The sequence below is a fragment of the Mixophyes fleayi genome, chromosome 2 (genome assembly GCF_038048845.1).
Source record: "Mixophyes fleayi isolate aMixFle1 chromosome 2, aMixFle1.hap1, whole genome shotgun sequence".
Taxonomy (NCBI): domain Eukaryota; kingdom Metazoa; phylum Chordata; class Amphibia; order Anura; family Limnodynastidae; genus Mixophyes; species Mixophyes fleayi.
The window spans coordinates 333,859,621-333,886,377 of record NC_134403.1 but is presented as its reverse complement, the minus strand read 5'-3'; the positions used below and the strand labels follow the sequence as shown (position 1 = coordinate 333,886,377).

Here is a 26,757-nt window from a genome sequence, read left to right as displayed (position 1 = left end):
AGATTTATTTTTCTGTACAATGAAGGGAGAGTCTCACAATTTTCATCAAGAACCATGTAGTGCTTGAGATGCTCAAATTCATTTTAAAGGCCTTTTGATATACAATAGCCAAAAGTTCACATTTTTTGTTTAGCTCATCAAAATCAATTCCACATGTGTGGTCAATTGCTGTGAATTCTTATTATTTTTACTCAGGTCTATTCTCCCCTCTACATTGGATTTGAGTTTAAATGACATCACTCAAGCAGACTGAAGTGGGATAAGGAAGGATTTTATACAGATAAGCCCTGTTTCATTTATCAATTGTATGCAGTTTATATTTGAGAATTTTATATTATATGGTACCTGACAATATATATATATATACACACACATACACACACAGACATTGTCACAACATAGGGTTACGGGTACCGTCTCCTGGGGTAGACATCTACACTTCAAACACATCAGCCAAATATATCACAATAGTCCAGTGCTTTGGTTCAAATAGCCGTAGCTCGTTTTATCCACTATAGTACAACATAGTACATCCACAAAGTCAACAAAATATAAACAAAATCTTTGCCTGTATGGATTCTAACTAATACACAGGAACATCTCTCTAAAGTGAAGGACCTAATGTCCCACACACATACAAAATAACAGAAATTAAGGGTCACAAATTACAGCATCTCTCAGGAGCCATCTGAACTCCTACCCATGTATTGAGAGTGTGAGGGAACAAGCTCATGGCTTTTTAACAGCACCCAATCGGGTGCAACTCCTGATTAGCCAGCAACTTGCTAGCTACCTGGAAGTCCCGAAATAGGCCTGATGAATGGAGACCGCCCTTCACTCTCCATTCACAATCCCAGGGATCCTTACACCAGCTTTTCCTACAGCCAAAAAACACTCCCAATGTTTATGTACAAATCTTGCAAATTACTTGATAACATGTTTAGTTTCACTATCTGTGACCAGACTCACAACTGTCTAGTTTTTTTGCTTTATCTTAGGATGTAATCTTAATGAACCCCTTACCACATGCTTTTTCCTACTGCTTTACTTATCATTCCTCTCTGCCACTAGCCCTGACTGTAGCAGTTACATTGTATTGTAGTGGGTCACCAGTTACACAATTCCATCAATATCTCTGTTGTGATCTAGAAATATGGTTGGATTTCATGCAAGAATACTGAATATACTTAAAACAATTGTAAAGAAAACATAGTTTATTGTTTCAAACATGATGCTGTAGTTGTTTTAAGACTTAGAAATTATTCTGCAAAGCACCATTTAATCATAGCTAATATTTGTATGAGTAAATAACAAACTATAGTATTGGAAACTGGATGTCAGAAGGCAGATACTGTACATTTTCCTTAGCCAGGCAAATACAGAGGATCTGACCAAACAAAGATAAATAGGTGGCAAGAAACCTCATTATGTGTTGGCACACCTAAGCCACCGAGATAGCTCCCAGATATTATTAAGCAGTTGGCATTTGAACAGACCGGCCGCAAAGGCAGAATTTTTTTTCCCTAATGCAAATTTGTTACATTAAAACCCATATTAGAGGTCATAGGATTAATATTTATTTACTGTTTCACCATTAACATGGCAGCGCCTACTGCAGAATCAACATCCTTTCCATAGACCACAGGAAAAGGGAAGATTCTCTCCACCTCCTGCTTTAACACAGCATTCCTTGCCAAAGCATTGCCAGATCCAATAATCCGCTTAATCCCAGATTCTTTCAGCCGGTGGGATGGCAGCATGGCATGAAGGTTCTCGATGATCCCGCGACACAAGGCTCTAGTCACATGACCCAATGACAGGCCTGTAGAGGTCATGTTTGACACAGAAGCAAGGCAGTCAGGTGCATGCCTCTCACCAAAGAGTGTGGGACAGATTGTAAATTGGGTCTCATTTACAAACAAAGCTGCATTGATCACCTTGCTGTAGATGTTGGAATCAGAAGTTTCGAAACCTGAAAAACAAAGAAAAAAACGCAATGCAAAGTAATGTATTCTCAATCCAAATTTAGATTCACAAAAGTGGAGTTAGACAAATACTTTTTTGTCTTTTTAATGGAGGGATCTTAAAAGAGTAGCTTCAAAAAATATCTAATTTTTTACTAATAAGTATGGTTGGGGGCAGATATTTAAAATAAGAATCGCCACACATACAATGGCAGGTATGCCATGGGTGAGTTAGACATGTGTTTATCACATAGGCACTCTGTATTATAAACAATGACAGGTTTACTGACGCAAAGAGAAGCCGTAATGTTGTGGGAGGCAGGATTAGGCAGGTAAGTACTTTTTTTCTAAACAACGATATTATTAAAATATATTATAAATAAAAATCTAGGGCAAAGAGATCGAGGAAAGAACATCTAATTTAAATCTAAAACATGTAAATGTATGTATATGTATATCAGTGGTCATAGTTTTAAAATAAAAATAATATTTTTAGGAATTGAATGATTTTTCTTTTTTTTTTAGGAATTAAATGTGAAGACCCAAAGAGTTTTTTTTTTGCAATATAAACCCTGTCATCCTATTTACCATCATCGCTTGCTAGAAACACTATCTAACAGTGTATACCCAGCATTCGCCTTTACTGTAACGTCTTCATCTTCGGGGAGGACAGACCTATGCAGTACACGGTCTATGGCCAGCCCCCACCCACTCATCACACACCAGACATCATTGTGTTTGAACAAAGCAGCGTGAATACCATTTTGTATGGAAAGCATATAGCCATAAACACTTGGGGCTAGATTTACTAAACTGTGTGTTTGAAAAAGTGGAGATGTTGCCTATAGCAGCCAATCAGATTCTAGTTTTTATTTAGTGCATTCTACAAAATGACAGCTAGAATCTGATTGGTTGCCATAGGCAAAAGCTACCCTTTTTCAAACCCACAGTTTAGTAAATAACCCCATGGAGACATTTTTCGAATAGGGTAGGCATCATGACAATTATTTCCACAAATTTAGTCAGTGAATGATTACACTGCCCTCAAAGAAGATTTGTACCACTAATATATGACAATTAAATGAGTGTTTATTTTTACTCAGTTTACACAGATGAGATAGTAAATGAAAATATACATCTGCAATGTAATTTTTAAATGTATTTGCTACAAATAAAATACTTTTTAGCAGTTAATGCAGTCGTTTATTATTTTAATTTATTTATTTTTATGATGGTGCATCATTACATAAATTATTATTAGAGTGCAATTAAAATGCTTCATCCAGCCATGTAGTTACTACATAATAACTGTAGAATGCCTATTATATTGACTTTAGACATATATAGCATCGGTGTACTATATATTGAGGGCTTCATCCCACCGATACAACCTGTCGCCTTCCGAGGTCCCTGGCGGGCCCAAGGCAGACGAGCGTATCATGAAGTAAACCGTCAAACGTCAACAAGTAAATAAGTAAATGTAGAAGCAAATATTATTAAAGAAGGTCTGAAATGCCACTGGTGGGGGCAATAAAATAACCTACTAGTATGTTTTTGGAGTGTGGGAGGAAACTCGACCACACGAACCAACATAAACACGGGGAGAACATACAAACTCCACACAGAGTAGGCCAGGTTGAGGAATTGTACTAATGACCCCAGTGCTGTAAGGCAGAAGTGCTAACCACTTAGCCACTGTGCTGCCCATAATTCCAGTTAAAACACATTTAGATTTTTTTATGAAACAGTATTTTACAACATCCACAATTATGACCTTGACTGAAACTATATGATTGGATTCTACCTGCAGCCTTACTGACCACAGTAAGTCTTCATGCTACCAAATATTTTAGTATTTTTATTTAACCTGTATATTTGTGAATGTAACATAACAATATCCCGTCAACACTACCAACATAAGAGCACAGAACAATGTTTAAAATCTTGTATTTTACATTGAAAATTTGTGCTCTGCAGAAACCCACAGGAATGCTTTTTATCCAGAGAAATCGCAGAATAGTTATTGTCTTCACAACACATCAGCTAATGAGATCAGGAAATTAGAGAGGTAATGAGACAAGACTGCACTTATCTAACTGTGTTAGTTTATTTTAATTTAACAGCCGTTTTCTGTGTTCATAATGAGCATCTATTACCCGGAAAGCTGAAAACCAGGAAATATAGCTATATACAAAAACAGGAAATACAGCTAAAGCTCTGCAATATTTAAATTGTGGAATAGGGGACATGATAATGATCAGGTTCAGGTCAGTGAGCAATAAACAATGCTGCAAACTTCTGAACAGGAAACCTTGGTGTCCTGGAGCAATGATATGGTCAGAAAGCCTTAACATCAAAGTGAATGGGGAACACTGTTTCCCTATAGCACCATAAAGACTGAGTTTCCAAATCACTGCATGCAGCTAGGGCAGTGTTGGCTAACCTGTGACACTCCAGGTGTTGTGAAACTACAAGTCCCAGCATACCATTCCAGCAATAAACTGCTATATATTGGCAAAGCATGCTGGGACTTGTAGTTTGACAACACCTGGAGTGTCACAAGTTAGCCAACACTGAGCTAGGGTAAATCCCCAATTTACATATTCTGCTTAATGAGATTGGTACTTACCTAACTCTGTCATCCACTGAGCCAACATTGTGACAAAGGATACAAAAACATTTCCTCCATTCAGAGAAGCAGCGACCGCTAAGTACTGATCCTTGAAGTAAGGGAAATAAGTCACAGCTTCGGCAGGACTGGGGTGGTCTTCAGGCTGGAATCCCGCTGGCATTGAGAATGTCAGCTGAGCGGAAGTGCTAATATTCAGGACTTAAAATAATAAGAAAAAAAAAAGTCTAATTATAAATATATAGCATAAATATAGATAATATAAAAATAATTAAATTGTCATGTGAGCAGACACAGCGTTATAAAGAAATGGTCCTGGTTCTCTGTTGTTGTATGTACTATATGGGGGTGGGCTACCATTGGCGTGGATGGGAATTATTTTATACAGTTAAGGTAGAAATGCTATATACAGGTATAGGATCTGTTCTGCGGGATGCATGGGACATTAGGTTTATTAGATAAGGGTTTCATCATAAGCAACAACAAAAGTACTGCAGCAGCAAACATGTACTATGCACATATTACTATTCAAATAAAAGTGCAGGCTGAAGTTTCACTTTAAATTGTTTAGCAGACGTCCTCATAGTAACCATGACAAAAATCACTAGTGTTATGTTTGTGCATATGACAATATCTCAGAAATACAGTTATATTTTTTTTCTATTCATGTTTCAGAACTTTTTAGATAACGGGTCTCTGGCCAAGAGATCTCTCCTTGTATTCCATATCGGTGCCAGTTATTCATGTGTCATCACCTCCAGACACTGATAAGACTATATAAAATAGCAATCAGGTGTACTTCATTATCTCTTGATTGTAAGAGAAGATAGGCTGATAAACGTACACAGAAAATGATTACTTCTACAGGCTCCTGTATAATGGAGAGTACTCATTTTTTCACACAAGGGAGGGTTCTTGACGGCTTATTTTCTTTCTATTAAATAATGACACAGTAAAATCTGTTATGTGTGATTATTCAGCAATGTTCTTGTGCTGCGGGAGCTGCTTTTTTGAAATGACATATTATTGTAGAATACATGTATATTATTGAACCATTTATCTTAGCCGGGTTATATATACCGCTGCTCACATAGATTGTTCCTTTTTTTTTTTTTTTTAAAAAAGCTATATTTTCAAGAGACAAAATATAAATACAAAACAGTATACAATAGGTTTACGTAGCTTGTTTTAAAAATAATAATATTGCAATAAACAAAATCAAAACATATAATTCTAAACTTTAATAACTGAATAATATTGAAAAAAATATTTATTTAACTACTTTGAGGATTAAACTCGTAAGGCTAGATTTACTAAGCTGCGGGTTTCAAAAGTGGGGATGTTGCCTATAGCAACCAATCAGATTCTAGCTTTCATTTATTTAGTACCTTCTACAAAATGACAGTTAGAATCTGATTTGTTGCTATAGGCAACATCCCCACTTTTTCAAACCCGCAGCTTAGTAAATCTAGCCCGTAGTTTCTGTAGCTGCACTTAAGGGTTCATGTCTGTGTTAGGCAACCATACTTTTCCATCCAGACAGCTTTTGAAATGGAGATGATTTGTAGCCAAGTCAAATGTTATGCTTAAAACTAACTTAACTTGCCATTTAAAGGGAAAAAAAACTATGTGGGATTGTTGCTTTAACCTTATATTTTATTTGGTGTGAATTTGTTTTATTTTTATTTTGTATTTTACTGTAACTTAGTAATATGACCCATTTTACGGCTAATGTTTGACTATGGGGATTGCATGGTTGTATGCTTAATTTTATTCACCTGTTAGCAATGGGTGTGGCTGAAATGGCCAAACACACTAATTAGAAGGGGAGTCATCATATTTTTGGCGACGTAGTGTATGTATGTCAATCTCTATTGATCAGGCATACATCACCACTGCAAACATTTGTCATGAAGAGCAGAATGTGACGTTGCTTAAATTTATTATCAAAAAAAAAAACCAAAAAAAAAAAACAGGAGGATGGAGAGGAATATGTATACAATGCATGCATCATTAAGAAATATAAAATATGGTATAGTATTGTCAGAAATGTAAGACACGTAGGTCCCAAGACATGTACTCGTATGCTGGTCTAACTACAAAAACATGGAATGAATAGCCAAACAATCCTTGTTTTGGGGTCTTTAATAAATTATTAGTTATGGACATTGTGGAGACTCTGTAGATGTGGTTTGTAAAGTGTCATTCTGGCATGTAGCCACACTTACAATGAATATAAACCCTGTTAATTATAGCATAGAGACTAATGTCTGTATTGTGTTTCTTATAATTACTTAGTTTTGACAAAATTCAAATTTTACAATAAAAGAAAAAGTACATAGCATTTCTGTGGTATAATGGGGAAGGATGCCAACCTATGCAATAAAGGATTAACCCATGTGGGGACTTTCTAGATGAGAAATGCATGTATTGAATCCATATTGACAATGCTATATTCTGTTGTAAACTGTGTCAAGGTTCTGTATTTAAATGTAGCCAGGGTTGTCGTAATAGGGAGTCATTTGAAATATTCCCCAAGGGAGCTACATCATCGGACTGCTATCACATCCTTTTTTTTGTCCGTCATGTCAACCCATTATCTGCTGATCAATCGGAACTATGCAAGGCGTGGTGCTTTAGCGGTCGGCAAGATCTTAACAAATACCGGGTTGAAAGCAAGAACTTTCCAAAAAGATTCAAACAGGTTAACCAGGGGAGGGAACAGGGTCATTACGAACTTAAAGTAATTGAGCTCTTTTGTATGAAAATTCAAGGACTTTTTGTTTTTCCTCTTCTCTGGAAGACCACCCAGAGTCAGCACCACAGGAGGCCCGGAGAGGATCCAAGTACTAGGGACGAACACCGTGCCATCCCCATAGGACTTGCTGAGCCAATGATGTTCCAGATCTCTATCTAGAGACAGCCTTCCACAAGCCTCACACCCATGGGAATTTAAGAGAGTTTAAAGGGGGTGAGCCAGCCGGGGCAACAAGGTATTGGTGCAGACATGACTACTAAGTGGTTCAGAGTCCAGTGGTCTAGAGGATTGAACAGTATACAAGAACGTCAGTGAAGGCTCAGTGGTTTCAGCGAAGCTGTGAGCTTACCAGAAGAAGGGAGACTTTAAGCAGGGATTGTACCTTGCAGTATTGTAGTGAAGATATGCTTGTGTTGGTGGAAGGGAAACTGATATTCTAGGCTACAAGCATCTGCTGATTGGTGAGCTTTGCAGAGTATTTTGGGTTATGGTGATGCTCCTGGCTATTATTAATTTAATTTGTTTTCTCAAGTGTCTGTAGTTCTAAAAATAAGGAAAATATTTGGCTTTATTCAACTGATCTCTACCTTAGTGAAGTACGATGACATTGAGGTATTGGGTCCTCCAGCTGGCATATAGGCTGTCCTGGACAAACCAGCCAAACTGAGTGTCATGAGGATTGCTAATTTCCCATTATCGCCACAATTTTCAACAAGCAAATACTGTGCTAGAGCACGCGGCGGCAACATGGGTGTCCGCGCTAGAGCACGCGGCGGCAACATGGGTGTCCGCGCTAGAGAACGCGGCGGCAACATGGGTGTCCGCGCTAGAGAACGCGGCGGCAACATGAGTGTCCGCGCTAGAGCACGCGGCGGCAACATGGGTGTCCACTCTAGAGCACGCAGCGGCAACATGGGTGTCCGCGCTAGAGCACGCGGCGGCAACATGGGTGTCCGCGCTAGAGACATGAATATCCACGCTAGAGCAGCCGTCACCGTATCCGTGTTATGGCACACTGCGGAAAAATGTGTATGTGCGTTTGTGGTGGGAACATACGTATCAGTACTAGAGCACCAAGCGGGAACATGCGTATCCAAACTAAAACACCAATATTTATAAGGCACCACAAAACTCCACAGTGCAGGACAGTAGGTATAATAAATTAAACATAAAACTAAATCATACACAGAAACAGAATAATGACATAAGAGGTTGACAGATAAGGTGTAGACATGAGACAGGGGTAGACAGAGGCCTGCATGTGAGAGCTTACAATCTAGAGACAGCAGGAACATGCCTATTAGTGCGGGAGCACCCAGTGGTGAGACAAGGAAGATACCATAGATATACCATAGATACTACATTATATACAGTCTTTCAGTCCAATGTAAATAATTCAATTGGTTGAATATACAGTACCTGCATCTGTGCTCTCGGCTGCAGAAGAATACACTGCACACTGGAAGTCTCCCAAGGCCACTCCAACCTCCGTCCCTTGTGGAATTCCACACCAATCATAGGAAGTCTTCCCTGCTATACACCCAGCATCCAGAATGTCAGGGAGCAGGGAGACTGGAAACCCCCACTCTTGTAATCTAAAACACAAGCAGTATTTACCCACCTATCTCAGTGTATGGATCTAATGGTGCTAAAATTTAGCTATAGAGAACTAGTGTATATTATGGAGTTTTCATTTGTCATTCTACAACAATCCAGCCGTATATTATATTATAATTGCGTTGTCTTTTCACATAGCATTGTGCAACATTTGCAGGAGAACCGCCATATTCATTCCACTAGTCTGGAACATGAATAAATACTTGAGTTGGAAGGAAAGAAAGAAAGGTGTGTTTTGTTTCAGGCACTCTAATGACAATGATACTTCATTAAAAACTCAATCTTTATTTCAATATATTAAAAGAAAAATGATCTCTATTGAAATTTCTTATGTTCATGAAATAAAGAAACTTGTAGCGAAGTATTAAAGTGTGAATACCAAATAATGACCAAAAAAGAAACTATTAAAATAGACAGAACTATGCTGCCTAGCCGTGACGCTGTTCAGATAAAGATAAACCTTAATATATATTCTTAAGATATATTAACTATTATTTATAAATGCGAATATATTTCTCAGACATGTATTTAATAAAGTATCACTCTATGACCCCTAATAAACCATTCTATATCAAATCATACTGGTCTCTGGTACTTTAATTTCTATCTTGCACTTAATTCTAGTTGTGCATATTAACTATTGAAGTACATCCAGTTGTACCTGAAATACAATTAGGTAGGTATCCCTGGTAGTATAGTTATTACCAAGGACCCTTGTACAAAGATTCTCTCAGGATCCAATTTACCATGACAAAATCTGCATAGTTAGTACATTGTGATACCAGCTGACACAATAGAAATGGAGCTTATCCCTCCAATTTCACGTGTCTGATTTTATTTATACATGGAGCTTATTCATCCTATTTTGTTTTCTTACTCCATCTATAAGTTCAAAGGACAACACTTTCTTTCCGACTTGTGCTCCTTGATTACTTCATACTGCTCACAATGGGGTCCTTGCTATCTAACTTATGTAATAAACCAATCCCTTCAGAAGAGTTCACTCACCTAATATATGCAAGTATGGCTTCAATTGTCACAGTACAATCTTCTTTTCATCTTATATATAAATGCCTGTCTCTTCAGCAGAGCTCACTTCCATGATAAGTGCAGATGTAGCTTTGATTATAGCCGTCTAATGTGATCTTTTATTAGTCTTATAGATGGATAGATCTATTAGAAAATTGTACAAGGGTTCCACACTTTTATATGGATTGCCTGGATCAATTATAGAGTAAAAATCATTATAGGTCTGAGAGCATAGAGCAGCCTTGCCTTGCTAAAGCTTATAGCGAAACGTGTGTCGGCGGACGACGCCCTCGCTGTTCTATGCTCTTGTGGCAAATATGATTGGCAAAATAATGTACACTTTTGGATTTTGACATATACAGGGAGACTTAATGATTTTCTTGGTGCGGTGTGTTATACATGTTTATGAATAAATACTTCTCTTACAAGTTGTTTCACAATGATGTAGGAAATGACTTGTTGTATACATAAATAGCCATATCATCCTGTCCTGCTACATTAAATGCCTTACGTGACCACAGCCAGGAATATTAGCATATACAAATAGTGTGGTGTGAATGTATTGCATCTTGCCAGCATGAAGCAGCATGCTGGCTGCTGCTCACCCATTTACATTACTATATTAAATAGTAATTACATTTAGACTAAATTATTTAATAATTAGTAATTATCAAGCACATGTTCTACCTATCCTCTATAGTCTCAGAAAATGCCCTGCTGTTACTACTGAACAAAAAGGGAAAAGAACAGAAGGAACAAGAGAAATGAATGCCAGGATCAGTGAGAGAACAGGTTACATAAGTAAGCACCCCTGACATTTAGGATATTGACAGGGTCAAAGAAAGATGTGGCCATGAAGCTGGGTACATAGCTATGCAATTATCATGCAGATCACACAATTCATGACATTTTGGTCAGATATTGCAAGAATGCTCCCATGATCATGTTTTATCGCACCAAAACAGGTAGCATCTATTGAGTTGTGTTTCTAAACTTCCTAAAAATCGCTATCAACAATGGAAAAATGTCTATTCAGCAGATGTTTATGAGATATGAAAATCAGAACTGAAGGTAAATTGTGTAGGTGTGTACACATGAATCCGCATGCTCATCGGGGCTGTCAATCATTACAGAAATTGCATCTAAAGAATGATTGCTTAGGTGTGTACCCAGCTTGAGTGATAACTTAGTAAACAAAGACACAGACACTGCTTTGAACCTTCTATGGCAATAGAAAGTGAAATGGGTCCTCATAGGACCATTGATTTATTTTGTAAGGTTCTGGCTGCAACCTGTATCTTTATTACACTGCCTGTACAAAATGTATATCCTCATGTCTCTCACTCAGGAAATTTTTGGAGGGATCACTACATATATCACCTGTTATAGGAGGGTCTCTGGAGGCTGGCTATGATGGCTGTTCTTCCAGAGACTCCCCAGTTCAGCTGGCCGTGCACCCTGGCTACCTCTCTTCCGCCCTTTCATGTCCAACATTTTAGTACTGAAGGGAACGGGGGACATGTACAGGCACCACGGCTCCTTGCTACACCACTGCATATACAGCACTACAAAATACTTACATGTCAATATTCCACGTTTTGGATCTGGTGTTAAAATATCCCCAACTAGCTGCATTCTGGACAGACATCAGAGGTCTCTGTAGCCCACACAGCATAGACACAACATAGTCCTGGATTGTTCCAGCAGTGTTATATTGCCGAAAGAAATCTGGTCTGATCAAAAGACAGAGTTTTTCTATAAGAGAGAGGTTATTAAAAAAAAAAAAAAAAAAAAAGACACACAACCTTTTGGATTACTTTACAATTGGAATTTAATCATACTATAATAACATTTGCTCAGAAAAAAACAACAAACCCCTAAAATAACATAATAAGGGCATAGTTTTTATGCAGTGTCTGTTCTTACAACTGTTTCCACAACAATCTGACAACGGTATGATGCATACGGTTCGGTATACCTTCCTGTTTTATGCACATGTCACAGGTCTACAACTAACTCTGTACAGTAAATATATGTATGTGATAGAAAATGCTCTGAAATAATGATAATGTTCAGTTTATCCAAGAATGGTGGATGGTAAATTATGTGGTTAATGATAATCGTGATTCCTTTAAATATATTATATATATATCTATATTTTTAACTCATGTTTCAAGAACCACCATAAAATTATTATGCTCATACTTTATTTGGCATTGCCCAAGGGCTCCAAATTAATTGAGATGATCAATTTATCAACACTTCATATTGTTTTCATAAAATATATATTGGAATGAGAACCTATTCAGCTGTAAAATAAATATAATGTAATCACTTGGAAATAACAGTTATCGAGGGATGAATAATGATTATATTATTTATGACCTTCCTTTATTTATTGATGCTGCAATCATATATACAATTACTTGAACAGACTAGGGAGACTAATAATTATAGATTTGTTTTCCTCACGTTCCCGTAAATATAGAGCGGTTTGAGAGATAGGCGTGCACTGTCTCTTCCTCGAGACTTCCCATCTGAGTCCCTCAGGACTCAGTCCTCGGCCTCCTGCTCTTTTCTTTGTATACCTCTTCACTGGGTGAACTTATGCTTCGGCCTTCAGTACCATCTCTATGGTGATGACAACCAAATCTACCTCTCTTCTCCTGACCACTCCCTTTCCCTCCTCACTAAGGTATCCTGCAGCCTCTCTGCCATCTCCTCCTGGATGTCCCAACATTTCCTTAAACTAAACGTGGCCAAATCTTAACTTATAGCTTTCCCTCCCACAAGAGACACCTCCCCATCACTATTGGTAATACCAACATCTCCTCTCTTCCCTAATATTGATGCCTGGGTGTCATCCTTGACTCCTCCCTCTTTCACTCCCCACATTCAATCTTTTACCCAATCCTGCTGTTTCCACCTCTCCATTGATGCCACCAAATCTCTCATTCATTCTCTGATCAGTTCCCGCCTTGATTACAGCAACATCCTACTGACTGGCCTCCCCTGCACACCGTCTCGCTCCTTTCAGTCCATACTCAATGCTGCAGCCCAACTAGAGATCTTCCTCTCTTGCAGTTTTACATCTGCCTCCCCTCTCTGTCAAGCACTGCGCTGGCTCCCCTTCCGTTACAGAATCCCCTTCAAGTTCCTCACCCTCACCTACAAAGCCCTCTCTAACGCCACTGCTCTTCAGTCTCCAACCTTATCTCCATTCATACTCCTTCTTGTCCTTTATGGTCAGCCAACAACCGCCACCTCACCTCCCATCTGGTTACCACGTCTCACTCCCGCATTCAAGATTTCTCCCGTGCTGCCCCCTTCTCTGGAACGATCTTCCTTTGTTCTATTAGGCTGTCCCCGAGCCTGCGAAACTTGAAACGCTCCCTTAAAACCCATTTGTTCAGGAAACCCTACCCTTCCTATGTCCAACATTTCCCCTTCCCAATCCTTCAATAACCGTGCTATACCTCACCCTCATTCTTCCTCCGTTCCTCTTACTACCCGCTCTTGTTTATCTCTCCCTTCTGAGCTCTAGTCCCTTCACCCTGACTCCCCACTTTGTGATTCTTGTCAGTATGCACTTCCCCTTTAAATTGTAAGCTCAGTTGAGCAGGGCCCTCCATCCTCTTCCTCCTGTTTACCTTGCCTTCGGCTCCCCAGCCACCTTTCTGCATCTCTGCCTTTGGTTCTTTTCCTTACCTTTGTATCTCCACAACTGCCCCGATCCTGTTAGTTGAACCCATACTGCTGGACACAGGTTCAGCCTGCCTTAATTTACTCCCCACCCTTTCTCCATTACCTTCCTAATTTCTCTTTGTTCTGTAACTCATCTATACCCATTTACCCTGTGTACCTGAATTTATTTTAATTGCACTTTGTTTATGTTGTTTCCACTGCCCTGTAAGCAGAGTTCTGTTTTACCTATGCTCTATGTATGACGCTGCGGATCCTTATAAATAAAAGACAATAATAATAATAATAATAATGTATAGACCTTCCTTGCTCCACCATTAAGTCGTTGTACAGGTGACGCTGAATAGGACCAAGTGCAATGTAATAAGTGTTGATAGTATACCAGTGTAAGAATAGCCACACCATGTGCTAAATATGTTTAGGCTAAACAAGTTGGCACTTCATTAGGTAAAACAAGAAAGTCAAAAGAGTGTTAAATATTAGTATAATTGTTCTAATTCATACCATTCAAATCTACAGCCCCAATTTTACATGCTGTCTTCCTATAGTGTCTGGCCATTATTATGCAAGGGTCAAAGTTATACCAATAACTGCACATACCCAGTGGGAGGGTGAAGGAAACCATTCTTAAAATTCAACCTGAGGCATCATTAATATGCATGTTAATTTTTGTAATTTCACTTTTAAAGTTATATAAAAGCCTGGAGAATACCTCCATGGTATAATTTACCTGTTCTTTAAATACCAGAATATAGTAGCACAACCGAAGCCTGATGCTATATTGAGATGAGAGCGCGGCGAAGGTAAAGAGGACAAAAAGTCTGTACTACATCGTCCATCTTCCCAGGTAATGAGTTGGCTGACTTCTCTGGGCTCAAAGACTCTCAGGTTTCCACTGTTAACCCAATGGCATCCTTATAAAAAAAACAATAAAAAAACATTTCAATGACCAAAATGTAGTCAGTACCCTAGACAGAAAGCGTAGACCTCACATTAAGTACAACCAGCTAGTACTCTACTCACTTCCATAAACTATACTTTTCCTCTTAAAATACTGCTCGGTTGACTTTAATTCATGACTTAAATTAAGAGAGTTAAGAGACATTGGGACAGTCTTTCTTACACGTGTCACTTGCTTGTGCTTATACTACTTAAGTGTACCTAGAAATTGTGCATTCTCGCAGAGGTTCACCTGGAAGGTAAAAAGTGAGGTACATACTTAAATTTCAAGTCATTTTGTAGGGAGAAAAACCACTAAGGGACTCATTGAGAGCTAGGAATAAATACTACTAGAAGGTGCAATGTTGCAACTTGGTAAACCAATGTAACGCTGCGGATGCTGGGTTTGAAGTTAAAATATGTGGACAAAGTCTGAATTGGGAGAGGGGACACTTTAAATCCCAGTGTTAAAATACAGCTGCCCAGCATTTAAGTGCCACATAAAGAAGTAGGCGGTATTTCCCGTGTGCACTCTTTAGCTGCATTGGCTCCTAACTGTAAATTATGCCCTTTGTATATTTCAGAAAGGCATGGAACATCCCTTTAAAGGCACCCTCTCCACCCCTTTATACGATTTAAATAACTGTCACACCAAATACAAGTACATAGTTACATAGTCAATCAAGTTCAACCCTCTATAAATTGTAGCATTTGCCAATGTAACCTCACAGAGGGGAAAAAAAATCCCAAAACGTAGCCCTTAACTTCAGATATGGCAAAATAATAATTCCTCAAATTGTTTAATGTACTCATTAAAACTATTAAAAATTATATATATATATATATATATATATATATATATATATATATATATATATTTATTTTTTTTTCTCTCCAGACCAGGTATGTGTATAGCATAGGGGGTGCAGGAAACAAAAGGGATGTGGGGGTTACATAATTAGGGAAGAAAAAATTGGGGAAGAAAAAAAAAAAAAAGAAAAAAACACAAGGGAGTAACATTTGCACCTGGGCAAAACCATGTTGCATTGGAGGGGGAGGTAAATTTAAAATGTGGGGACAGATTTATAGTTGGGGAAGGGCATGTCCTAGATCAACCTTAAATTTCAGTGTAATAATAAAGCTAGCAAGTATTTCTGTGCTAGATGAAAAAACTGCCAGTATTTAGCTTATGTGCAAAATAATAAACGCATTTGCACCCCTTGAATTGCAACATGGTTTGTCCCAGAGAACATCTACTCCTTTTTTGCCTTAATGACTCAGGCCCAAAAACTTTACTTAGATGTTGACTAAATGAAAAACGAAAACAATATACTGTATATACTTCCAGCTACTTGATTCCATAGTAATTAGTAATGTTATTGATCCTATTTCCTATATGAAGGGCATCCAATGCACCAGGGGAATCTGTGAAAATTCCTTTCTATGTCTGTAGTGAAAATTTTGTTCCCCAGTCACACTGGATACCCTCTTGTCACCTGTATGGTTTTGGGTGCAAACAGACAAATCTTTGTACTGTCTTGAAAGACACAAACTGGGGTTGTTTATGTATTTAATTGTAAATGAACCCTTCCATTACTGTAATGTCATCTGAAAATATGGAAACCCTACTTCCCAGACCTTCTGCAAGATTATTAAGAAGAAAAAGGAGAGGGCCCAGCTCCACCAGCTATCCCACTAATAATGTTAGCTAAATCAGAATATGTTCAATTTATAACAATCCACTAACCCTTAGCCAGTTATCTGCCATGTACACAGCTTTCCTAGTGCTTTTATCTTGGGGATAGTTGGGGAAGACAAACGCTCTCCAGATGTACAAAGTCAGTGTTGACTTCACTGATAGGGTACAAGCTGAGTCTCAACACAGGTTAGAACTAATAGGAGATACCGATGCAGCAGCTGAAAAGCTCAAGTTAATGAAAATATTCAGGAGAAGCAACTTGAGGGAGAGGTATCGCCCCATGAAAGTGCTGTGTCCTCATCCAGGAGACTAAGATTGAGGCTCATTTGCAAAGTTTTGATGTGTGAACATAATAATGTGCCAAAAGACGAATGGATTACAAAATCTAGAAGGAAGGGCTGGGGATAACGTCACTTCACAGAAAGGAGCGGATTATGGAGAAGTGAAATAAAATAATTCTGGATAAATGTTCTCTCACTTCAGAATTATTAATAATCTTATGTCACAACAGCCACTTTTAAAATTTGCTACTAAACTAACTCTGGCCTTTGAAAACTGAACTAGGGAATATCATGTTAAGCAGCTATATGATATAAAACATCTATACTAGAAAGAACAATCTGTAGAGCAACGCACCCTGGACGCAGATTGCCTGACAAATTTACAGCAGTCTACTTATATGGGAGGAGAGTTGAACCTTTTAAAGGAAAATAAGCCATCTACCCTATCATGGCCCAGTCTTCCTTTCCCCCCACCACAATTTGCTCCCAACACCAATAAAGCTTAGTTTTGATGTAGTTGCTTGGGTCACTTACAAGCCACCTGCCCTTTGAGAACATTCTTCTTAAATGGACTTGAGGCTCTTTGAGCACAAGCTGCAGTAAAGCCGAAAACATTAAATAAAACTCAAGGGATTTTTAGAAACTGGCTAAGACTTCTATCACCTCTTCTGGTGTTGTGTTACTGGGAAACTCAAGCAATTCTGGCTGGAGGAATATGTAAATAAAATACCTGTACCTCACCTTAGACTGTGGTCAAAAATCTACTGCTCCTGTGGTAGCCGTAATGCTATTGTTACATGCTGACGTTTTGTTGGGCAACATTATGGCTAAGCTTCAGTGTTACATTACTGTGGTCAATCCTACTGCTGACGCTATTGTTTGCTTCAGGGTCAATGAGGTAAGACAAGAGATCACGGATGGTGACTTACATAAGTAAACTGCCTTTAGAGAGAATACAAGATTGCCCAAGTTTAAAGTATCTAAGGACAAGCCACAGCCAAAACAGAAGAGCATGTCATTATGTAAAACGGGAAGTTAGACTGCACTGTAGAACCACCCCCCAATCGACAGACCCTGGGAAGCCAACAAACAAAGTGTATTTCCCAGAAGATATTGGTTCCAAATACTACACTTATAGTATAGTATTTGGAATCAATATATATAGTATAGTCACACTCATGAGATGCAGTGTTCGCTGGACACCCGGGAATTACTCAGAGATGTTTCAATCAGATTTGTGTTGACCAAGAATGTCCTAATAGGCTACAACATATTGTCAGACATGCAACAGATTTCAGACATCGGGAAAACAAGCAATTGATGTTGCGCTCGGTTACATCCTATGACAGTAATTGAGGAGCCTTTTCAAAGGGAGCCTATTAATTTCATTGGCCTTTCCACCCGAACTCTGCAACAATACATACTGACTATAGCGGATTATGTCACCTGATATCTCAAGGGAGTGGTGCTACATTAAATTAATGACCCAATGCTTTAATCCAAGTATTTTTTACAGTGGGATTTATTTGTGAAATCTTGTAAGCTAAGCGACCTCAATATATGGCCCAAGTATTGAAGTGTTTGTGGTAGCAGTGTGGAGTCAAGTCACTTTGAACTTACTTAGAGAACATTAAAAAGGGAGCCATCCATATTCTGAAATTCCTATGGTAATATAGGTTTGAATTCCCATTAGAGCGGAAGATGGGATTGGTTAGGATAAAGATAGGAAGCATTTACTGATATTCAAAGCAAACAAAAGGCCTGGTACAATCAACAAACCACAGAGGCATTTCAAGTGGGTTCTAAAGTGTTATTAATTGATTCACAAAACAGAAAGACGGCCTGAGCCGGACGCCATATAAAAACACAACATCTTTATAACACAACATATGTAGTTGGGATACCAGACAATGTCAGGTAGCAAAAAAACTTACATAAAATATGATGAAGATATATTAAGATACAGAGGATACCAAGGCAGCTACTGATGAACAAAACTAAATCTGCCAAACCTACTACAAGAGTCCATTCATTGAACAGACAGTAACCCACATAAAGGGAGATGAACAACTAGATCACAATCGACGAGCAGGATTAAGTGATCTATTATATGAATCCAGTAATGTATTCAGCAATAACTTTTGAAAGGCTAAATGGATCATCAATTAAGTGGTGTTGACGTTTGCCCACCCTTATGAAGCTTAGCCTACCAAATCAGTCAAGGCTGACGAGATAAAACAACTTGATGTTAACCCTTAAAATAATAGTACCCTCTTACAGCCTCTGGGCTTCACCCATCATACTAATTCCAAAGAAAGAGGGTAACACCCAGTTTTCTACAGACTATTGTAAACTTAACAAGATCGTATCACAGATGTTTATCCTATGCCTAGAGTAGATGAAATGTTAAACTGATTGGCAGGAGCCCGATGTATGTCTACCCTTGACCTCAGTAGAGGATATCGGAGGAAAGAAAATGTAGCAGAAAAAGCACATATGCAAGCAGCCCAGCACACACACATTATATATATATATATATATATATATATATATATATATATATATATATAGCTCTATAATATAAATGTCTAGTGGCGTGTGTTAGTCTGTCTGTCTGTGGAAAAAATAAAACCAAGCTGCAGCGCCACCTGCTGGGCGGAGTTATACACTGACCTACTAAATTCTTAGTGTGTGTGGAAAAAAAAATCAGAAAGGGCTGAAATTTGGTATACGAAGATGTTTTTAATTTGTTAATTTTAATTGTTAATTGTTAAAAGTGTTTATAAAGATTTAAAAAAAATATATATATATTTATTGAAGGAGAAGTGACAGTTGGGAGTGGTTGGTGGTTGCCGGGGGTGACAGTGGGGAGTGGTTGAGGCCTGGGCTATGGCCCAAATGCATGACAAGAACCTTTTTAACACCTTAAGTAGCTTGATTTGACTAGAATGCATGAGTATCATGCACGGGTCAGTGGCGGATCCAGGGCGGGCAATCGCCCCCCCTAGCAGGGGCTTGCTGCTGACGGCTGCACACGGCTGCCCGGCTGCTCTGATTGTGTTTTAAACACAATCAGAGCAGCGAGACAGCACACTGCCAATGCTGAATGGACCTGCACATACTGTGCAGTCGTAGAAATTAGAAAGGGGCGGGGCCTAAATCCCCCCCCCTAAAATCGCCCCGGGTAGAGCAGTTGCCTAGATCCGCCCCTGGCACAGGTTAACTTGTATATGTATATATATATATATATATATATATATATATATATATATATATATATATATATATATATACACACACATACACATACACACATATACATACACATATACATACACACAAATATCAATAGCACCTGGACATTACACCTTGGTTTGTTCGCCAGAAAACAATCCCATGCATTTGCCCAGACACCCCGATCCGTGAGACTTTTTGAAGTTTTTCTCTGGGTAGGGCAGTCAAGCAATCATTTAGGACACTTATTATTCGACCAACATCTTGTTCTTTTACCTAAAAACAGATTAAGAAAAATCAAGCGGTGATAATAAACTGTTATGTCTGATGCTCAACAAGGTTCAATAGTAAAACTATCTAGGTTATTGTTATGACTGTTATGCACATTCTGTCGCTATCCAATAACGATTGTCGAATCTCGATTTGTTTCCAACGCACAAAGATTTATTATCCAAAAGTAGCAGAATAATTCAAGCGAAATGAAATAAGTACAGCCGTTACTTATCGCAGGCGCTCTGGATCCAGTGAACAGTCATTCAGGTCTGAAGTCTATGGTCAAAGAAGACTGCTCACTAAGCCCAAAGCTCCTGCTTATATTCAGTCAGAAATACAGTAAAACAATGTAAATGATGTGGCTTGCTTCTATTGGTCCAGGCTTCAGGAAGGTCCAGGGTACTGCAGGTCATAGGCCAGTTCAAACCAAAATATCCAAAGGTGGGGGTCATCTCTCCAGGGGATGTGCTCCGACTTTCCCGCCAAAACTCCGGTTTCAATTAGTCTATTAGCATTTTATAGTCAGTATCACTCTAAACCAGTGGTTCCCAAACTTTTGCAGTTCGCGGCACCCTTAGAGTCTCCATAATTTTTTCAAGGCACCCCTCCAAAATAATTACCGAGCAGTCCTGTTTTAGAAGTAGTTGGGTCAAAAACATGTAATAAGTATTTAGGTCAGGACAGAAATACTTATTTAATTGTATGCAAAAATGCCCCCTCTGCATCCAGACACACTGCCCCCTCTCACGTTGCCCCCCTCCTCTGCCCCCTCTCACGCTGTCCTCCTCCTCTGGCCTCTGTCCCCCTCCTCTGGGCTCTGTCACGCTGCCCCCTCCTCTGCCCTCTGTCCCCCTCCTCTACCCTTTGTCCCCCTCCTTTACCCTCTGTCATGCTGTCCCCCTCCTCTACCCTCTGTCCCCCTCCTCTGGCATCTGTCCCCCTCCTCTGGCCTCTGTCACGCTGCCCCCTCCTCTGCCCTCTGTCCCCCTCCTCTGGCCTCTGTCACGCTGCCCCCCTCCTCTGCCCTCTGTCCCCCTCCTCTGCCACGCTGTCCCCTCCTCTGGCCTCTGTCACGCTGTCCCCTCTCCTCTCCCTCTGTCACGCTGTCCCATCCTCTGGCCTCTGTCACGCTCCCTCTCTGTCCCCTCTGCCAGCCAGAAAAAAACAAAACAAAACATAAACTTACCAATCCACGCGGCTCCGGGACCCAGCATTCTCCTCTCTCACGCAGCTGTCACTATCCGACCACCATCTCCTCTCTTTCACTCTGTCCTCCTCCCCTGCTCCCCCCCCGCCTAAAGCCACCCTCACCAGACGCAACCTTGATGCAATCGACCCCATCTCCTTCTCATCCACTCTTGATTCTCTCCTCTCTCCCCTTCCCTCCCTGACTTGCCCTGACCAGGCATCCTGTCTCTACAACCACTCCCTCACTACTGCCCTTGACGCTGTCGCCCCTGCCTCTCCCATCCACCGAAGCTGTCTCATCCCCCAACCATGGTACTCCAAACTCACCCGCTTCCTTAAAAAGTGCTCTCGCACTGCAGAACGCCTCTGGAGGAGATCTCGCTCCCTGGCTGACTACCTTCACTTTAAATTTATCCTCTCCTCATTCTGCTCTGCCCTCTCCCTGGCTAAACAAACCTTCTTTAAATCCCTCATTTCCTTTCAGTCCTCTAATCCCCGTCGTCTCTTCTCCACCTTTAACTCCCTCCTTTCTCCCCCCCCCTCCCAGGTGATGACTTTGCCACTTTTTTCTCCTCCAAAATTGAAGCCATCAGACTCAACATCTCCTCCTCCAACCCCTCTCCCACTGCCATTACTGCTTCACCTCCCTCTAACAAACAACTCTGGAGCTCCTTCAGCCACACAACAGGCGATGAAGTTCGCTCCCTCTTTCCTTTCTCTCCTCCCTCCCCTTGATCCAATCCCCTCTAACCTCCTTCGCTCTCTCTCTCCCACTGCCTGCTCCTACCTGGCACACCTCTTCAACCTATCACTCTCCTCTGGTGTTGTACCCTCCTCATTCAAACACGCTCTCATCTCTCCTATCCTCAAAAAACCCAACCTCGACCCCACCTCCGTCGCCAATTATCGTCCTATCTCTCTTCTCCCCTATGCCTCCAAACTTCTTGAGCGGTTAGTCTGCTGTCGTCTCACCAGATACCTCTCGGACAATTCCCTCCTCGACCCTCTCCAATCTGGTTACCGCCCCCTCCACTCCACTGAAACTGCCCTGGCTAAAGTCACCAATGACCTCCTATCAGCCAAATCCAGGGGTCATTTCTCCTTACTTATCCTCCTCGACCTCTCCGCGGCCTTTGACACCGTGGACCACCCCCTTCTTCTGCAAACTCTTCTCTCTCTAGGCCTCTCTGGTTCTGTCCATGCCTGGTTCTGCTCTTACCTTGCAAACCGCACCTTCTCTGTCTCCACGTCCGGCTCTTCCACCGCCCCCACGCCCCTCCAAGTAGGAGTCCCCCAGGGCTCTGTTCTTGACCCTCTTCTCTTTTCGCTCTACACTTCCTCCCTTGGTGCGCTCATCTCCTCCTTTGGTCTTCAGTATCACCTTTATGCTGACGACATTCAACTCTACATCTCCTCTCCTGATCTCTCGTCCACCCTCCTCTCGTGTATCCGACTGCCTCTCTGCTATCTCCTCCTGGATGTCCTCACGCTTTCTCAAAATTAACATCTCATAGTCTTTCCTCCTTCCAGACCCCCCTCTCACCACAACCTCTCAATCGTTGTTAACAACACTACCATCTCATCTGTCACCCAACTCCGTTGCCTGGGTGTCACCCTTGACTCCTCTCTCTCTTTTGCCCCCCACGCCCAATCCCTTGCTCAAGCCTGTCGCTTCCAACTACGCAACATCGCCCGCATCCGACCCTTCCTCTCACAAGGCGCCGCCAAAACCATCATCCATGCACTCATCATCTCCCGCCTGGACTACTGCAACCTCCTCCTCACTGGCCTCCCTCTCTCCCATCTCGCCCCGCTCCGATCTGTACTCAATGCAGCTGCCAGACTTATCTTTCTCTCACGTCGCTCCTCCTCTGCCTCCCCTCTCTACCAGGCCTTACACTGGCTCCCTTTCCCTTACAGAATCCTCTTTAAACTCCTTACTACCACTTACAAAGCTCTCTCCCAGTCTACTGCTCCCTACTTACCATTCATACTCCCGCTCGCTCCCTGCGCTCGGCAAACGACCGTCGCCTCTCCTCCACTCTCATTACCTCTTCCCACTCCCGAGTCCAAGACTTTTCCCGAGCTGCCCCCCTGCACTGGAATGACCTCCCTCGCTCCATCCGTCTCGCTCCCAATCTGTGCTCCTTCAAACGGGCACTCAAAACTCACCTGCTCCTGAAAGCCTACCAACCATCCACTTAACCCCTCATCCACTCTGCTTGTTCTCCCTCCTCTCCCCTGGTCCCTTTTTCTCCATTGCATCACTGCCTCCCTTCGTGCCTGTTTTGTCCACCCTCCCTTACAATGCAGCTGCCAGACTTATCTTTCTCTCACGTCGCTCCTCCACTGCCTCCCCTCTCTACCAGGCCTTACACTGGCTCCCTTTCCCTTACAGAATCCTCTTTAAACTCCTTACTACCACTTACAAAGCTCTCTCCCAGTCTACTGCTCCCTACTTACCATTCATACTCCCGCTCGCTCCCTGCGCTCGGCAAACGACCGTCGCCTCTCCTCCACTCTCATTACCTCTTCCCACTCCCGAGTCCAAGACTTTTCCCGAGCTGCCCCCCTGCACTGGAATGACCTCCCTCGCTCCATCCGTCTCGCTCCCAATCTGTGCTCCTTCAAACGGGCACTCAAAACTCACCTGTTCCTGAAAGCCTACCAACCATCCACTTAACCCCTCATCCACTCTGCTTGTTCTCCCTCCTCTCCCCTGGTCCCTTTTTCTCCATTGCATCACTGCCTCCCTTCGTGCCTGTTTTGTCCACCCTCCCTTAGGATGTAAGCTCGTATGAGCAGGGCCCCTCTTCCCTCCTGTCTTCATACCGACTCTTCTGCTCCGCCCTCACTCCACATGTCTGCCCGGAGTTTCCGAAGCATTGGTACTTAGTGTTTATTGTTCTGTGATGTTTTACCCTGTATGGTCTACTGTTCGTATTATGTAAGGCGCTGCGAAAACCCTGTGGCGCCCAACAAATAAATGATAATAAAATAATAAATAGTGACAAGCTGTGTGAGAGAGGAGGCGCTGGGTCCCGATGCCGCGCGGATTGGCAAGCTTATGTTTTGTTTGTTTTTTCCCTGGTTTTTCCGCTGCACCTCTGGGAGCCGCGGCACACACTTTGGGAACCGCTGCTCTAAGCATTTATTCCCTAACATTAATAACTAGAGTATGCAATGTGCGATTTCTTTGGCAAATGAACCAGACAGCTGCTGATGAATAGGGGATTAAAATGATACCAGACATGACATTTCCTATAACCTGAACCTTATGTTTTACTAACATGCATATAACTTATAATATTAAACATAATTACTACTATATTTTGACATAAATAACTATGTGTTGTAACTACAATTAATGTGTACTAATTACAAATGTGTGTTTGTGTGAATGTGTATAAAAGTGTAAAAACTGTTATTGCCACGTGTTGCGGCTGGATACGCCCTTCCACGCTGTAGCGTGCTCTACGCATCTTTTCAGACAAAGACAACCAAGTTTGCTCGATATTAATTGAAATGACTTTATCCAATTTGCTGACTTCGACATGACTTTTTATAAAGTTTCCGCTCATAAATAGCATTTTATTATATGACTTTTATAATGGTTTTACTAAACTACAATTACCAGTATGTTTAGCTGGGGATGATAGTTTAACAAAAGATGAAGAAGTACAGTTTGCATACACCTGATGAGGTGATTAGAATGTACCTTTTTCTGTTTTTAAGGTCACTCCATGTTAATTCCTGAACAAAGGGCATATTTGTTTGAACTTTACTGTACACAGATAAAAGAAAACACACTGCTTTAAATGTCCTTGGAGGTAGCAGTGAACGCGCTTTCACATATCTTTCAATGGGAGGCCTTATGCAGCTCACAGGCACACTTTATTTATACGGAAAAGCACATGTCTAGACACAACTCTATCAATGTAATAAAACCACTGAAATGTATATGTGACACATGATAAAGACAGACCAGATGTATTCTTAAAGTGGCAGGACTTAGAAGTGATGTTTTCACATGCACATTTTCATCTTGACTAGCAATTCAATAAAAGGTTGCATTTCTATGGAAGTGAATGTAGACATATATACACTAAGCAAACAAATTAGTATATCTGCGCATAAATAGATTTTTTTTGCAAGGTCACAATTATTTCAGTGTGTAAAACACACACGTTTATGTAATCTTGTACCCATTACACTATTAGATAATAAATGACGCTGAGTTTTTTTTTTCAATAAGTCTTGGAGAAAAATTAAGTACCTAAAAAAACAATAGTGAGTGGAGAAAGGTTGGATGGGTTTAATGTCTTAAGCTAGGTACACACTACACAGTTTTCGTCCAATAATCGGCTCAATCAGCCGACATACAACCTCTCGTTCAAAAGTCGGGTCAGTGTGTGTAGTGACACGATGGTCGAAAGTCTGCCCAAGTGAATGATTGCCGCCTCATTTGGTTTGTCGTACCGTTAAATATTTTTGTTCCAATCTCGTTTCCATTGTATAGTGTGTATAAGTTTCTGTCCGATCCACAACAGTGAGTACGAAATTACATTCATTGCTCACGACAACATGGCTGTAAAAAGTCGCTAAAGAGACGTCCGCTCTTCCCTTTATCGTCCTAAACAAAACTAGTGTGTATGCAGTCCATGGACCGAGCGATCGGACCATTGATTGCATGTAAAATCGATTGGCATAAAAAGTTGGTGGAAAATTCTGTAGTGTGTACCTAGCTTTAGTGATAGACAAGCATGAGAAGAGCCCCATAAGATATAACTAAATTGATGCAAATAAAATCTGTTTAGATATAAGTTATGATGCCTTTATTTAAGAACACGATTTAACCCTATATCTTGCCGTAGGGATTACATGTTATATGAATAACAATCACCATATTGTAGTAGATCAGAGAGAAAACTTCTGAGAAGTTTGACAGGTCTGTACTATGTATAACGCTACAGCTTTACATCAGCAGTTTAGGGCACCATTGTGCAGTCTGTAGCTCTACAGCCTGTGTAGAACTATAAGCACCAGCATGCCTTGCTGCGGTACAATGAGGCGAGCAGTGATCTGTCTCACCTGGGTTCCAGATTCACTTTCTAACCCTGCCTTGGTGTCCCGGGTCTCGCTCTCCACCACATCCCCGGATGTAGGCTCCAGTAACACAGCTTTCACTGAGCTTGTGCCCACATCAATGCCCAGGACTATGGAACCCTCCTCCATCTGTAACTATCGTCTGTCACCGACCTGTAGCAGGAGGAACCCCGTCCGGGACTGCCCTAGGCTGTCATAACAGCGGGTTGCGCTAACAGAATATTTTCTTCTCGACTCCACCAGAGGGACCATTGTCATAAAGCCCTGTGTATTCTACTGTACCATAAATACGGTCTTCAGAAAAATGGCGGATCGCTTAATAAACGGGTACATTAATG

At 40.8% G+C, this 26,757-nt stretch overlaps 1 protein-coding gene across 1 annotated transcript; it reads right to left on the bottom strand.

Annotated features, from left to right (window-relative positions):
• Window positions 1-479: 479 nt before the first annotated feature.
• Window positions 480-26,681, bottom strand: SHPK (sedoheptulokinase). The gene is made up of 7 exons (XM_075196944.1): window positions 26,405-26,681; window positions 19,987-20,128; window positions 14,430-14,613; window positions 11,578-11,730; window positions 8,771-8,946; window positions 4,594-4,794; window positions 480-1,972 (listed from the first exon to the last, which is right to left on the bottom strand). The coding sequence occupies exons 1-7, from the start codon at window positions 26,546-26,548 to the stop codon at window positions 1,581-1,583; spliced, it is 1,392 nt and encodes a 463-aa protein (XP_075053045.1). The 5' UTR covers window positions 26,549-26,681; the 3' UTR covers window positions 480-1,580.
• Window positions 26,682-26,757: the final 76 nt, after the last annotated feature.